We start from the raw sequence: 12,312 nt of genomic DNA, 5'->3' as shown, positions 1-12,312 counted from the left end.
GACCGGCGAACGGCGGGGGGGAGGCATCAGTGACGGCATCAGGAGGCGCCGCCTTCCCCGGCCGGCCCGAAGGGGGCGGCCCCAGCCCGGCTTGAGGCGCCGCCCAACTCCCTCCCCTCGAGAGGAGGCGCGGGATGGAGCGGTTGGCCTAGCTGGGAGGCAAAGGGCACCATGCAGCAGCCGGGGCCCGGGAGTATCAACTGCGAGCCGGGCTGGTACCTGTCCGCCCGCGAGCAGGAAGGGGAGCAGGAGTCCACCCCGTTGCTGCCGCCGGCGCCGCTGGGCGATGTGTGTGAGGGGACGCGGGGCTGGGCGGGTCCCGGGGGGGGTGTCTGGGGCAGGAGCTGAGGGAGCGGAGCTGGGTCTGAGCTGGAGCGGGGGAGGAGGGAGGTGTCAGGCACGTAGGTGTGAGGAGAGGAGGGGGAGACTTTTTATCCCCAGGACAGGTCCCGCCTAGCCAGGCTTCCCCGCTTGTGCTTTGAGGGGCGACTGGGGATGGGAGGAGGGATCATTCTCCATGGGCAATTCAAGCCTTGGCTTCTTGGCTTGATCCTGCCACCCGAGAAAGTAGATGAAGGGCCAGTGGGTTGTTTGTGAAGTGAAACCGTTGTTCACCCGACTGAAATCACCAAACTCGTCTTGGACAGCTGTTAGATGGTAATGACTGTTGGGTTGGGTGTTACTAGTCTGGGCTGAATTTAAACCAGCAGGGACATGCAGCCCTGATGATAATGTGGGGAGGTTGGGTGGGAATTACTGTGCTGGTATTTTTTGGTGCTGCTTGTATTTTATTAGCATTAGTGTGCTTGGTGCCCTAGAAGCAAATAAGAGGACAGTCTCCACCCAAGAAGCTGATAGGCTAGTTCAGACAAATGATACGTAATATCGCCATTGAGTAAGAATATTGAAGCATTTTGTTTTTGAGAGACTTCATCAATGATTTAGATAATGGCATAAAGAGTACACTTATCAAGTTTTGTGGACGATACCAAGCTGGGAGGGGAGGATTAAAATTCAAAATGATCTGGACAAACTGGAGAAAGGGTCTGAAGTAAATAGGATGAAATTCAATAAGGACAAATTCAAAGTACTCTACTTAGGAAGGAACAATCAGTTGCACACATACAAAATGGGAAATGACTGTCTAGGAAGGAGTACTGCGGAAAGGGATCTGGGAGTCATAGTGGATCACAAGCTAAATATGAGTCAACAGTTTAATGCTGTTGCAAAAAGAGCAAACATCATTCTGGGATGTATTAGCAGGAGTATTGTAAGCAAGACATAAGAAGTAATTCTTCTGCTGTTCTCCACGCTGATTAGGCCTCTTCTGGATTATTGAGTCCAGTTCTGGGCGCCACATTTCAGGAAAGATGTGAACAAATTAGAGACGGTCCAGAGAAGAGCAACAAAAAAGATTAAAGGTCTAGAAAACATGACCTGTGAAGGAAGATTGAAAAAATTGAGTTTGTTTAGTCTGGAGAAGAGAAGACTGAGAGGGGACATGATAACAGTTTTCAAGTACATAAACAGTTGTTACAAGGAGGAGGGAGGAAAAATTGTTGTTCTTAAGCTCTGAGGATGGACAAGAAGCAATGGGCTTAAATTGCAGCAAGGGCGGTTAAGGTTGGACATTAGGAAAAACTTCCTGACTGTCAGAGAGGTTAAGCACTGGAATAAATTGCCTAGGGAAATGGTGGAATCTCCATCATTGGGGATTTTTAAGAGCAGGTTGGACAAATACCTGTCAGGGATGGCCTAGATAATACTTAGTCCTGCCTTGATGCAGGGGACTGGACTAGATGACCTCTCAAGGTCCCTTCCAGTTCTATGATTCTATGAAGAAAGTGTATTTTGAGGAGATATTTTAAGGAGAGGAGAAGGTGTTTAGTACATGGGAAAAAAAAGACACTCAAGCTCAAAGGACAGTGTGAACTAGTGAAATACTACCTAGAAGGTGGCAGAAAGATGACAAGGATACAAAGTGGGGCCTATAGTAGGGAGATCTGGCCCTACAGAGTGCAGCAGGAAGAAATGAGCAGAGATGCAGGCACACAGAGTAGTACAGGGCTTTAAAGTGAGGAGAACAGTTTTTCTGAGATGTTTGATTAACTAAGGCTTGGAAGTATTCAACTCTCCCACGTGCTGCTGTTTCCTTACCTTTCTCCCCCCCCCCCCCCCCCTCCATTGGCTATCAAAGCCTTCTTTAACAAACAAAGCTAACCACATTCTAATCTAAACCCCTCTAGTTTGTGTAGAAAACTACTGTGTTTGGGGATCATTACTACAGCTGTACTATTTATTTTTTAAGTCTGGGTTCTAGAGTTTTATAAGGGTCTGTTGGATGGAGAGAGGGAGAAGTTATGTGGCTGAAATTTCTTTGGTCTCTCCAAAACAAACAACCAACCACAAAACCCTCATACTAATTGTATTTGTTTATCCTATTTACAGAGAGCCCTGAATCATGCGTCTTCAGGTGTTTCGTTTGGTTTCTCAGTATTTAATTTAATGAATGCAATCATGGGAAGTGGAATACTTGGTTTATCCTATGCCATGGCCAACACAGGGATCATTGGATTTAGGTAAGTTTTTAGTTTCACATACATATCCATTTTAAAATGACCTTTGCATGTTCTTCTTTTTTAAAAAAAAAGTTATTACAGTATTTAAAGTGGGGAGCAAGATCTGAGCTGAGGTTTTTTGTATGGAAAAATATTACAGTGTACAAGGGCTGGGTGGCTTATATTTATGTCATTAAGGCTATGGACCCTTTCACTTCTAGGTTATTATTTCAAATCTGGCCTTGGAGGTAGTGACCTGAAGTTTCATTAAATTACTATTAAATTGGTGGCAATTTGGTACTCAACCCAATTGCTAATGGATAGATGTTTATATCACAAAATCATTATCCCATTTAGCTTTAAAATTGGGCTGTCCAGGATAGGGCTGATGCACTTCTGCTGAGCAGTGTGGGGAAGCTTGTATTTCTGCTCTTCATGCTGTACCTATTCTGTGAATAAATAGAGGACTAACTACCATTGTCAGTCTGACTCCTTCTGTAAGGACTAAGTTCACTTTAATATATATACAAACACACATGCGGTAGAGTTGCAGTTCCTGGTGGTTATGTTCCACTTGTGGTTATGAAATGGTTCATGTGCAGTGCTTTTGTCCTAAATAAAATCTGTGATGACTTATAGTCTAGCACATAAAAATGTGAAGTGTGGTGGAACATAGCAAACAGCAGATAAGTCAGTGACTATTTGAACTTGGTCAGCAGATGTGAGCCATAAAATGCGGAAGTCCTGTCTCGTGATAACTTCTTACTGGTTTATTATTGCACAAGATTTAAAAAGAGAACATGTATTTTACTTTAAGAAATGCCTTAAACGTCAATATTTTATATTTTAGTATCTTGCTGCTGATTGTTGCCAGCCTTGCTTCTTACTCTGTATTTCTGCTGCTTAGTATGTGCATTCAGACTGGTAAGTGAAGAGAATATATAGAACAGTAGTCTATAGTTTGTCTCATCTACATCTCAAAGATGTGACCCTGTAAAATTATTTGAATTAATGTTATATAAATATGATACTGTATGTCTCACTATTGCTGTAATATTTTGATAATTAAGATATGTCATTATTTTGTTATAAAACTCATCCATAAGTGTGATTTTTGAAACATTGTCATACTTCTGAAACTTTGTGACTAAATTTTTTTTTTTGTGTGGTAGGTGGTATGCACTAAATGATTTTTGAGCTCCCAGAAATTCTGTAAAGATGCATGAAAAAAGGCAAATATCTGATATAGCTTTGTAAGGACTGTTTTAACAGCTTCTGGATTCAAGCATTTTGTTCATTTACATATATACTCCAAGACCCTGCTGCTGCTGCTTTCTTTGAAGTCATAAGAGCAGCAGCAAGCCCTAAATTGGTATCATTGTGGACACTCATTCACTTTAATGGATACCTTATCAGGCTTGGTAATCTTATTTGACTGTTCTCCATCCCCTTCCTGTTTGCATACCTCTTCTATCTTAAGGATCATCTGACGCTGCTTGATTCTGGTGTGTCTTCTGATTCTAGACCCTTAGTATTAACTTATCATAGTTCAGGAGTGTTTGCTTTGGAGTCTTAACTCTCTACAATATCTAATCAGCTGCCACCTAATGATTTAACTCATGCCTTTTTTAAAACTGTTATTGAAACCTTAAGATTCCAGTTCCATAAATTCTTCTACATGGAGGTTTTCTGGTATAACCTGGTCTCTGTCCCCTCATCCATCTTGTCATTACTGCCCTATCTGTCATCTTCACTTTAAGGATGGTTTTCATGGTAAGAGAAAGCTTTCTTTTCTTTCCTTATTGCCTTCGTTTCCCATAGCTAGCTTTGGTCACTCAGCTGACTGTTTGCTGATTCTGCTGTTCCTGTCTTCATCGGTTGAGTGATCTCCTTTTCACACACTTTATATATAATATTAAAAAAATCAGTAGAGGTTAGGGATACTTTAATGAAAGAGAGCAATAGCTGCTTGGTGCTTTTGGAATAGTTTATGGCTACCTCTTTCTCTCCGGCCAGTTAAGGTTCCAAGTTTAGAAAGGAATCATTACCTGATAGTGCAAAGGTTTGAAAATTCTTTGTCTACTGTAGGTTTTTATATGGTCCCCATTACCACAATCTTTTAAAGTACAGTATTTCTCATAGGAGGTATCCATGCAGTGGATAAGGCACTGGACTGGAAGTCAGGAGACACAGATTCTGTTCCCAGTTATGTGATAGATATGCTTTCTGACTTTGGGCAAGATATTTAATCTGTTTTCCCATCTGTAAAATGAGGGTAAAAAACGTTAGAGTATTCAAAACCATGGATGAAAAGCACTGTATCATATCCATCCTAAATTGTGGCGGTATTATGTTGATTTTATTTATTATCTTCATGGACAACCCAGTGCAAAGGAAATTACTGGGGCAGGCAAAGGGGGAAAATGGAGGAAAAGCTATTTTACAGTAAAGGAACTTTCCACTTGGTGAACTTTGAGGTTTTAAACCATCTTTATATTCTAGGTCCCTAAGTCATTATTCATAGGTAATATTGCTCTTCTGGGAAGCTTTTTTTTTTTTTTTTTACATATACAAGTATAAGGAGGCAATGTCAGTAAAGTGATTGTATGAATTATTTCACATGCTGTAGAAGAACACCTTTCCAATTAATAATTACTACCAATTAACTCATTGCCAGGCTAAACTAGGACCAGAAATATGCCTCAGTACTTCATTGAATAAAAAATGTATTAAAATTCCTGGATGTAAACTTATAGGCTTTCATTGATTTCTAGATGGTTGCAGTCAGGTTACATTTAATATAGTTTTGGTCAGTGGTTCCTGTAAAAACAATGAGATAATTCCAGGTTACAGAACATTGCTGGTCTTTTAGTGGAAACCTGTTAAGGCTGAAAGGCCACAAGCTTGACCTACTATGTCTCTATCTCAGTGAAATATATACTGTTCTTTATACGTGGGGTACTCTTCAAAACAGATCATTACATATTCTTTAAAAAAATGCAGGAGACCAGCATTTGTGAACAAACGTACAATAATGAGCTAATGTGTGACTGGGGTTGGGAAGGAAGGAATTGCAGTGGTTAATTCTAGAGAATGAGTTGGGGATATACTTTTATGGTAAGAAAAGTACCTTGACAATGTTTATAAATTGTCCATTGTGGTGAAAAATGAGTGTAAAAAGAAATGGTATGCAGCTGTCTTCAGAGGAAGCTTCTATATGAATTCTATTGTAAAGGGAGATAGATCTCCAATAAGACATCATGACCAAAATGTTTGTGCTTAATAGAAGTGTTTCTAATTTTTTAATGACACAAATACTCTGGATTTGTAACAGTGACCGAATCTAATTACTAGTAGCAATCAAATGGCTTAGCAGATAAACATTGCTGTTTACTCCCAAGTTGTGTGTTGAGGGTTGTTCAGTCTTCAATTATAGCAGGATTGAGCTAATAGCTGGATTGATTTTTGCAGGAGTAGAGGGTTAAGGTTCCTGTGAGCTGCTGCTGCTACATTTTTATATGTGAAGTGTGCAGCCATCAGTGTTAGTGGTATTGTAATTGTCAATTTCACCTCAGTGGATACAACTGGATTTCCCTTTTGTTGCAGTATGTTTCAGAAATCATATATTTTTGCTGAACTACCTTGTCTTTAAACTGGTAGAGTTTATTTTGCTTTTTAAATCAAATTGTTGTACTTTTGAAAAATTGAGAATAAATGCCAAACTATTCACAGGACTTAATTTCTAGCATAAATGCAGAGTTATTCCAGGTTTACACTGGCATAACAGAGCAGACTCTGGCCCATTTTGTTTTTGCACAACATATTGATGATGGTACTAGAGAGGAATGTCATACACTGAGCTTGCAAAAGGCCTACAAGATGATTAAGTTCTGTTATTTATCTGTGCTACAGTAATTATTACTGTGTGTATAACTTTACAGAAAAATAACAGTGTCTCTGTCTTGAGTTTAGTCTGAGGCCCCAATCCTGCAACTTGATTGACGCAGGCTGATGCTTTCTCCCGTGTGATATTCCATTGACTTCAACGGGACTCAGCTTGGGGGTCTGTCCTGGCAGGTCAGCTTGCAGGGTTGGGGCCAAAATAAATTGTGACATGGGGAGAGATGGTAAAGCACACTGTAAGGGGCTAAGTGAGAGGAAAGCATATAAGAGTTATAAAAATAAAATCATGTGTTTAAGACTGATTTGCCCTCTAAAATATTTACAGCAGTTTGAATCTCAGCCATGCCCTGCATTAATATAGACTAGAAGAAAGGCATTTTTGAGAATAATTTGTGTCTTTTTTGATACTTCTTGATTTTCTAGTAACAAAATGTGTATCGACCAACATTTTGAGATTAATTCTTCTATTCAGAATGATCCCTTTTTAAGTTACCAGCATATATATATTGGAAATATTGAATTACTTTAATATGGTTGCTTAGGTCAAGTGATTACTTTTGAAGGTGGGCCTCAGTTCAGGTTACACTGTATGTAAGGATCTATAGTGATTGTTCTTAGGGCCTGACCCTGCAAAGTATAGTGCACCTTCAGCTCTCTCTTAAATTAGTTGGAGTTGGGCAGAATTGAGCGGTGAGGTTGACATTTCTTGAAAGATTTGTCCACTATAATACAAAGCTGCCTCGGTTATTCTTTATGAAAGCGAAATAAAATAATTAGTTCAATGAATATTGTTCAGAGTTGTTTAGTCTATGGTATAATTTACAAGAATCCTTAAAGAGAAGGTGATGTGGTATCCATGTATTTGTAATCATGTTTAACATAAAACTACTGTAATATAAATTTCTACTGAGCATACTGATCATTATGTATATGGAGCAATGTATGTTGAAGAAAGTGTTTATATCCAAAAGCTATATTATAAATGAGCATCATAAAATACTGCTTTTAGTTTTGTCAGTGTAAGAATAAATAAATAAATAAATAAACCACACCCAACTATTCATAACTAAGTGTATATGAAGTTGGAAATACTTTTGTTTTTCTTTTAACAGCTGTCACTTCTTATGAAGATCTTGGTCTCTTTGCATTTGGATCACCTGGGAAGGTAACTTCTGTTTACAGTACCCATGTCTCTTTTATTCTGTACTATAGTTCTGAGAAATATTTTGTTGACTGTAATTACATCATTCTTGTTTAAGAAATAGCTATGTAGTATAATTAGCAAAACCCTAAGATTGTACAAATCCTATGATTTTGATAAATAAATTTCTACTAGTCCCCAGTTTTCAATTCTAGACTGTGTAGGCCAAAAGTTTAGTTAGCCCTAAAGTATGTAGCTTTAATTTATGGTGGCATATTCTGTTTAAACACAAAGATCTCTTGAAGAAAAATGTTGTTACTTTCCAGTCCATAGATAGTATTTACTACAGTACGTTAGCTTTTGCTACCACCTACTCATCCCAATACTCTATTTCCAATGTTTTTATCTGACATTCAAATTCTGCGCAATATTACCACATAATCTGTTTACAGATGCCTCTGAATGAGTCACCATGGTGCTTCAACTCTGAGTGCTTAGGGGACGTCTACACAGCAAACCCCTTTGCAGCAGTGAGTCTCAGACCCCAGGTCAGCTGACTCAGGCTTGCCGGCCCTGCTCTGCAGGACTAAAAATAGTAGTGATATTCAGGCTTGGGTTAGAGCCCGGGTTCCAAGACCCTTACTGGGTTTCAGAGCCTGAGCCCAAACACCTATACTTAGAGCCCTACCAAATTCATGGTCCATTTTGATCAATTTCATGGCCAGAGGGTTTTTAAATTGGTCAGTTTCATGTTTTCCACTGTTAACACCATGATATTTCAGATGTAGTAATCATGGGGGTCTCAACCCAAAAGGTACTCGGAAGTGGGTCTGATTCCCCTCCTCCTCCCCATCCCGAGCTGCCATGCAAGGGAAGGGCAAAAGCCTAGCTGGAGCGCTTCCAGGAGCAGGAGGATATCGGACCCACCTCCACAAGCCTCCTCCAGCTGCAGAAACCTCTGATGCTAGACAGGGAGCTTCCTGCAGCAGGGGAAGGTGGATCTGATCTCTTTTCCCCACCCTCCAGACCTCCAAAACTGCCATGGAAGGGAAGGACAAGTCCTGTCCACCCCAGCCCAGTAAGGACTTGCAGCTAGGAGAGCAGCTGGGTGATATCGGACAACCCACTTCCACAAGCCTCCTCCAGCTGCAGGAGCCTCTGGGGATGGAGCTTCCTGCAGCAGGGGAGGCAATCGGAGGTGGGTCTGATCTCCCCCTGAGAGCGAGAGCAGCTGTGCAGGGGAAGGACAAGTCCTTTCCCTTCCAATCCCGACTGGGACTTGCACCTAGGAGCCCCCTGGCTGGGGTGTTCCCAGTAGCAAGGGGGAAATCAGATTTCACAGGGAAGGACTTATTTCATGGTCTGTGACACATTTTTCACAGCCATAAATTTGGTAGGGCCTTATCTATACTATTATTTTTAGCTCCTCAGCATGAGCTCCAGTAAGTTGACCCAGGCTCTGAGACTCTCTGTGGTGGGTCTTTGTTTGCTGTGAAGATGTACCTTAGATACTACATGGAAGGTGAATACTGTAAGTCAGACAAAGTTTAAGGAGTGTTATTAATTTAGTGATCACTTCAGATGAACAATTCTTATTCTCAGACATCCTTATAAAGGCTTTTTTGGGTTAAGAATAAATTGATGTGGCTTCCATGTTCATTAATAGATGGTCTGCTGCATGCTTTTTTTCTTAACCAGATTTGTCCAGTATTAGATGTAGCATGTGCAGGTGTAACAGTGTTCACTCGCTGTTGGGACACCACCAACTAGATATTAGCTCCTTTCAGGTCTGAGGCCTCCCATCTCACAGTTGCTCCTACCACATCTCCCCCTCACTCTCCTGGATTTGTGGTACTCCCTCTTTGTGTCTCAGTCCTCCATCCCGGTCCCTGTAGGTCTCCCCTTCCAGGATATCAGCATCCCACTGGATCCACTGTCCACATGCTGTTCCAGGCGGTCTTCCAGTTCAAGGCCAGGTCTTGTGCAACTTTCCCAGCTGCTGACAGGGAAACCTGGGTCCACCAGGTTCAGACCCAGGGACCATATGTCTAGCAGCTACAGTCTTCTTGCTCCCAGGCCCTGTCGCTGGTTCCCTGGGCTCTTTCCTACATCCCTTTTTTAGTCCCCTGGCCTCCCCAGTCCAACTACTTCCTCCCTTTGACTTGTCAAGACTCTGTAGCCTTAAAGAAACCTCCCTTCCCTCGGGGAGTGATTGCCAACTACTTCCTCTGGAGCAGCTCCCTTCTGTTCTCCACTTCATCCCTTTAGACAGGCCCAACCTGTTCCTTCCCAGTGGAACTACTTCTTCCATTAGGCTTTATTGAGCTCTGGCTCTCCTCTAGATTCAGCATATAAGGTTAATTGACCTACTTTAACCCACTCTGCCTTGTGTGGGGTGAACACCCTGTCACAGTGGGGAAAACACTGGTAGTGGATCTCCTTTTTGAGACGGAAGTATATTAAACATTACACATTCTCCATTATTATTCTGATCTGTGTTTCAGGTTCTGTGTGAACTGCCAAAACAAAGTGTTAAAAGGTTGCCTTTTTAAACAACTTCGTGAGGACAAAAAAAGCACAAGGCAGAAGTCTCTTTTCTGCTTCACTGGCCAGATTCTGATCTCAGATGCATTGGGTGTAACTGAGATTGGAATCTGGCCCATTAGGCATGCACAACTTCCAGTAGCATTAATTAGTAAATAATGACTCTAGTCTAGGTGACCTTCAGTATTTATTGACTAAAACTAAGATTAGATCAGGTTACCTCAACCAGTAATAAATCTTGATATTTAACAAAATATTAAATCCATTGTAAATGTGTTAACCACAAGTAATCAGAACCAAAAATGCGTGGTTTCTACTGTTGAAAAGCTGGTAATTTTAGCTCTCTGGTAGTGTTAGACATTTCTTTCCAGCCTTAGCAAATGACAAGGTCTCATACTTCTTAAAAACATGTCAAACTTATCTTGCTTTTTTTCTCAACTTCAATTCTGGCATGATTTTAATAGCTGCTATTTTGTAACACATCACAACTAGAAATTAATTCTGTAAACTACCTGAAAGATTGAAATCTGAGCGTTGAAATGGTATGTAGAAGTTGATCCAGGTTTTCAGCCACCTCTTTTTCTTCTTTATTCCTCCTTCTTAGCTTTTTCCATTGCGCCCAACACCGTAATAGTCTAACGCTGATTATTTACTTACTAACTTTGTGCCCACAAAATAAGTACCCACTACCTTGGTCCATGGTTATACGTTGCAATTGAACTAGAAAGACAGCAAGATAGTAATCACAGAAACATAATTTGTTAACCTGATTTTATAGGGCTGATTTATTATAGGCTTGCCAATGATCTGCCCAGAAGATACTTAGGTTCTTGTTCCAAAATCAGGCTACAGAATTAGAGAATGTAGAGAGTTCGGTACTTTGTCTGGACTCTTGAGGTGTGCAGCAAGGACATTCACACTGAGGACAAAGTCAAAATTTTAAGATCTGTATTAAAATAAACGAGAGAGTAATCAAAGCTACAAACCACAGAGCCACAAAAAAAAGAGTAGTTTTAGAGTGGTAACCATGTTAGTCAGTATCAGCAAAAATAACAAGGAGTCCTTGTTGCACCTTAGAGACTAACCAATTTATTTGGGCATAAGTGTTCGTGGGTTAGAACCCACTTCATCAGATGCATGGAGTGAACAGGAGCAGGTATAAATACATGAGCATACAGGAGCAGGTATAAATACATGAAAGGATGGGGGTTGCTTTACCAAGTGTGAGGTCAGTCTAACAAGATAAATCAATTAACAGCAGGATACCAAGGGAGGAAAAATAACTTCTGAAGTGGTAAAAGAGTGGCCCATTACAGACAGTTGACAAGAAGATGTGAGTAACAGTAGGGAGAAATTAGTACTGGGGAAATTAAGTTTAGTATTTGTAATGACCCAACCACTCCCAGTCTCCATTCAGGTCTAATCTGATGGTATACAGTTTGCAAATTAATTCCAGTTCTGCAGCTTCACAATGGAGTCTGTTTTTGAAGGGTTTTTTTGTTGAAGAATTGCTACTTTTAGGTTTGTTATTGAGTGACCAGAGAGATTGAAGTGTTCTCCTACTGGTTTTTGAATGTCATGATTCCTGATGTCAGATTTGTGTCCATTTATTCTTTTGCGTAGAGACTGTCCGGTTTGGCCAATGTACATGGCAGAGGGGCATTGCTGGCACAGGATGGCATATATCACATTGGTAAATGTGCAGGTGAACAAGCCCCGATGGTGTGGCTGATGTGGTTAGGTCCTATGATGTTGTCCCTTGAATAGATATGTGAACAGAGTTGGCACCGGGGTTTGTAGCAGGATACAGTTCTATAGTTCCTGGTGGTAAGATCCCTTTTACAAAAGCTATTTAAACTAGCATACTCACACCCTTCATGGGGGATCTGGTTGTGAGACGCAGAAGGCCACCCTGGTCTCTAGCATAACCATTGAGTTTGATGGTCCAGGTTCCTCAATCCCAAAATAGTAGAGATCAGGTTCGAGTGTTGAGTAGCTAAGCTATATTGCAGAAGCTGAGCTGATAGCTTAACAAAAGAGAACTTAAAGAAAGATAACCAAGAGAAGGATTCTTCAACATGGGGGTTTGTCCTCTTATAGGGTCCTGGCACTATCCTGAATATTCATATTCGTGCCCAACCTTCCATGCCCAAATCTTATTTCCTC

General features: G+C 40.9%; 1 protein-coding gene across 8 annotated transcripts in view; it reads left to right on the top strand.

Moving 5' to 3' along the window:
- Window positions 1-97: 97 nt before the first annotated feature.
- SLC38A6 (solute carrier family 38 member 6) overlaps window positions 98-12,312 on the top strand; it is a 53,616-nt gene continuing 41,401 nt past the window's right edge. For 7 of the 8 annotated variants that reach the window (XR_013346448.1, XR_013346447.1, XM_077819521.1 and 4 more), the window contains exons 1-4: window positions 98-288; window positions 2,449-2,579; window positions 3,409-3,482; window positions 7,574-7,626. Coding sequence is in view for 6 of the 8 variants with exons in the window: in XM_077819521.1 (XP_077675647.1) it covers window positions 172-288; window positions 2,449-2,579; window positions 3,409-3,482; window positions 7,574-7,626 (375 nt within the window). In the remaining 2 variants the exon portion in view is untranslated. Of the gene's footprint in view, window positions 289-453; window positions 658-2,448; window positions 2,580-3,408; window positions 3,483-7,573; window positions 7,627-12,312 lie in introns of those variants that run through there. The other variant, XM_077819520.1, reaches the window with a different exon arrangement.

The sequence above is a fragment of the Eretmochelys imbricata genome, chromosome 6 (assembly GCF_965152235.1).
Source record: "Eretmochelys imbricata isolate rEreImb1 chromosome 6, rEreImb1.hap1, whole genome shotgun sequence".
Taxonomy (NCBI): domain Eukaryota; kingdom Metazoa; phylum Chordata; order Testudines; family Cheloniidae; genus Eretmochelys; species Eretmochelys imbricata.
This window is presented reverse-complemented; position numbering and strand designations above follow the sequence as displayed.